The sequence below is a fragment of the Kryptolebias marmoratus genome, linkage group LG11 (assembly GCF_001649575.2).
Source record: "Kryptolebias marmoratus isolate JLee-2015 linkage group LG11, ASM164957v2, whole genome shotgun sequence".
Lineage (NCBI taxonomy): Eukaryota > Metazoa > Chordata > Actinopteri > Cyprinodontiformes > Rivulidae > Kryptolebias > Kryptolebias marmoratus.
The window spans coordinates 26,906,662-26,910,331 of NC_051440.1; the positions used below are offsets into that span (position 1 = coordinate 26,906,662).

Genomic DNA, 3,670 nt, shown 5'->3' on the forward strand with positions numbered 1-3,670 from the left:
GGGGCGGGGGGGAAGGTGGGGTCTGGGGTCGGAGGTCACGCAGAAACCGGCCTTCATGTGGAGGTCGAGTCCAAGCCTGAGACTGAGGCGGCTCCGCTGGCTGAGGTTCCCGCCGCCGTCGCTACCACCAACGGTACGACCGAGCCCGCGGGCCCCGAGTGCAGCCCCGCGGGAGGCTGCGCCGCCAGCCCCGCCACCAACTCTGAGAACAAGATGGCTGCTGTCAGCCCTGCAGAGACGGCGGCGGAGGAGATGAACGACAGCAGCAACAACAGTAAAACCTCAGAACCCTCCCAGCATCGTTTGCCAGCCCTCGTCAGCAGTTTGGACGATAAAAAGTAACGCTCGGCCTCTTCAGCTGCGGGAATTCAAACATATATATTAAAAAAAAAGACTTTGCTTGCACCTTAAGGTGCCCTGAAGTTGCCAATCTGTATAAATGTTGTTTGTTTGCATCGTATTGTCAGACTGTGTCAATGGTAGATGTACAGCCCAGGTCACATGACCCTGGGAAGCTGGGCGTCAGGACGCCGTCGTACCCGTGTCATCATGCCAATTAGTGATAGACGTCATGGTGGGACGCTCAAAGGGAGATTTAACTCATCATCACACCGGTGTGTGCCTGTTACAGTGGCCCCTGGGTTCTGTTGGGGGGTGGGTCCGGAACCAAACATCTGTCAGGGGTAACTGGTCCAAGAAGCAGTGTTGTAATAGTTTGTGTTCTGAAAAGAGAACCTGTTGGTGTCCTCGTCCAGCCAGACCTGAAGGGAACAACGTTCTGAACCAAAGCCTCCCTCAGTCCAAACATATCACCACTTCAGAACCAGAACCAGAACCAACCTGGTGACAGGCTTCAGTTTGCTTCAAACCACCACGTCTGGAACAAACTAAGAGTTTAGTTTGGAGACGATAAAAAATCTTTAATGATTCACAAAAAAAGTGAAATAAAAGCTGAGCTGCAAACGTTCAGGATGGAGTCTCCGAAATGTCTCAGAACGTCCCTGCAGGTCCTCAGTTGTCTCAGACATGTTGGACAGATTTCCTCTCAGAGAACTGACAGGCGTCTTGAACTCGTCTCTGTTTAGTTTCCATAAATCCTGAAGCTGTATTCGAACCTCAAACATCCACGTTTTTAAAACCCAAGTACAAGTACTCACACCGGAGTACTACTACTTATAGTAGGAGTACTAATAGATGCCAAAACTCTTTTTACAATTAGTTTAAAATGTGTTTGTAAGTTAGAGGAGTTTATTTTTTATTGGCTCCTCAAACGAAGCAGAACAGAAACTTTTCTGAAGCTTGAGCTCAGATCCGTTTATTCCCAGAATCCTCTTCTGCTCAGTGAGACGGCAGCCATGTTGTTCCATCGAACTGTTAGCAGTTTGCTCCTCTGAGAGAAGTACTACTGAGTACTGTGATACCTGTACTCCTTTACGAGTACAGGTACATGATATCGGACCCAGAACCAGGTTGGTAAATATTAATTATTAAAATCTGGTCTGGTGAATCCTAAGTAAGGCGGGTACGAAGTCTCGCTGGCCTCGTGGTCTCATAAACTCAGCGGATCAAATAATTCTGGGTCTCCAGGAGACGTTCAAGAAGTCCAACTTTAAATCCAGAACGGGGAAAGTTTCTAACCCTCCAAAGACTGAAAGTCGTACGGCTCCTCTGAAGCACACTGAGGCCCTGAAGCCGACTCCCCCGGTCCTCCCCCCGTGTCCCGCAGCTCCGGCTGCGAGGACGCCGAACGTTGTGCCCGGCAGGTCCGGCGGCGAGGCGAACAGGCGCGGTAGCCTAACAGACGTGTTCAGTGGTGTCGGTCAAGTGTAGTGATTGAGATTTCATTCGTGTGTCAACTGTGAGCACTAAATGTGAAACTGCAATATTGCAAAGTCAACTCACACAAACTCTATCTGGGCTGTGTTAGTTTTTTTATGGGAAAAGATATTCAGGTCTTCCTAATTTTCAGAATAAGTGCTTTCTGTTCCCGAACCTGCTGGACTGGCATCGACACAAAGACAAGTCCTCTTTTCCAACGTTTCTGTTGAATTCTGAACTGCCAAAACCATGTTGGATCCAAACTCAGCAGGGACTCGTTCATTCACCGCTCAAAGATCAAATCATTGGCGTCGTCACGTACAGATACGGCAAATTGGACGTCCCCAGATTGAGACGGGAGAGCTGATCAAACAATAAGACAGGAACTGTTGTGGGTCTGAACCACACTCCCTGAGATTAAAGCACAAACTCGCTGAGGAGCTTTTTCTACGTTCCATTAAAGTATGCATCTCTTTGTGGTCATGTGACTTCTCCCCACATCGCCAACCGAGCCTCTGTGGGAGGGGGGTAGACTGGAGCTGAAAGGAGCTGAAGGTGGGGGGGTCCGTCTGGGTCCGTCTGGGTTCTGGTGGTTCGGTTCCTCTGGCTGTGCTGGAAACGGTTTATTGTTGTTTTCTGACGTTGTGTTCACACCCCACCCCACCCCCCGATCAGACCTGGACCTGCTTTTAATCCGGATTATCCAGAACTTTGTGACCTGTTCTGCAGAAAGAGTTTGGATCAGAACTCAGATTTCTGTTAAAACGAGTCGATCTGCCTTTAATCTGAAGTTTTCTTCCAGCAGCTGGGAAATCCCTTCATTTAATGTTTGCTGTTAAAAGTCCCGGCGACGTTTTCAAACCGGCTCCTCAACAGAACCAGCTGGTTCTCTGGAGATGACAGGGTTCTCACCATCGGGTCAACAGAACCCAACGTGGTTCTGTTGGGGTTCTAACGACCCGAGCTGCAACTGGTCACAGTTTTCTAGCCTGTCGCTGCTTCCTGTTCTGGGCTCCACTTCCTGTCGTCATCCAGTAGAACCAGATGAGTTCCGGACCCCCAGGGGTTCTGGTTCTGCGCTGCTTGTTGCAGCTCTGGTCTCCAACTCGTCACGATTCGTAAATTCAAGCCTGAAGCTGCAGGAAGTTCTCCAAAAACCACTGAAGAAGAACCACTAAAAGGCCGGTTCTAAACCTGCTGCTCGGGCTCCAGTTCAGGTTCCTAAAGCTCTCAGCTTCTGAACGACTTCTAAATAAAAGCAGAAGAACAACACAGAAAGATTAAACTCCATGTAACCAAGAAGGAATGTTTGTCGAGTCGCAGATCTTTGAGAACCTGTGGAACCTCAGGATGAAATGATAATGTGCGAGGCCTGGAGTACAGATTTACAACAAAACCAGCCACACAACCCGAGTCCAGGCCTGAACATCTCTGCACCCGAGGGGGTCTGGGGGGGTCGGGGGGTGAACACAGCTTCAGGAGACGACAGGTGGAGACGGTGTCTCTTCATATCAGGAGGACGTTTGTCTCTCAGCAGCATATCTGACAGCTGAGGACAAACTGCCTTCATTCACAACGTCCCAGACGTGTCTGTGGGGTCCAGTCTGTGGGTTCCGGTCTGTGGGGTCCGGTCCGTGGGGTCCAGTCTGTGGGGTCCAGTCCGTGGGGTCCAGTCCGTGGGGTCCAGTCTGTGGGTTCCGGTCTGTGGGGTCCAGTCTGTGGGGTCCGGCCTGATAGGGTCCGGTCTGTGGGGTCCGGTCCGTGGGGTCCGGTCTGTGGGGTCCGGTCTGTGGGGTCCGGCCTGTGGGGTCCGGTCTGTGGGGTCCAGTCTGTGGGGTCCAGTCTGTGGGGT

General features: G+C 51.1%; 1 protein-coding gene across 1 annotated transcript in view; it reads left to right on the forward strand.

Annotated features, from left to right (window-relative positions):
• The window catches only part of phf21ab (PHD finger protein 21Ab), a 30,348-nt gene extending 26,684 nt beyond the window's left edge, over positions 1–3,664 (forward strand). Inside the window, exon 18 of the mRNA XM_037978291.1 lies at positions 16–3,664. Within this exon, the coding sequence (XP_037834219.1) occupies positions 16–342 (327 nt within the window). The 3' untranslated portion in view covers positions 343–3,664. The remainder of the gene's footprint in view (positions 1–15) is intronic.
• The last annotated feature ends 6 nt before the right edge of the window (positions 3,665–3,670 follow it).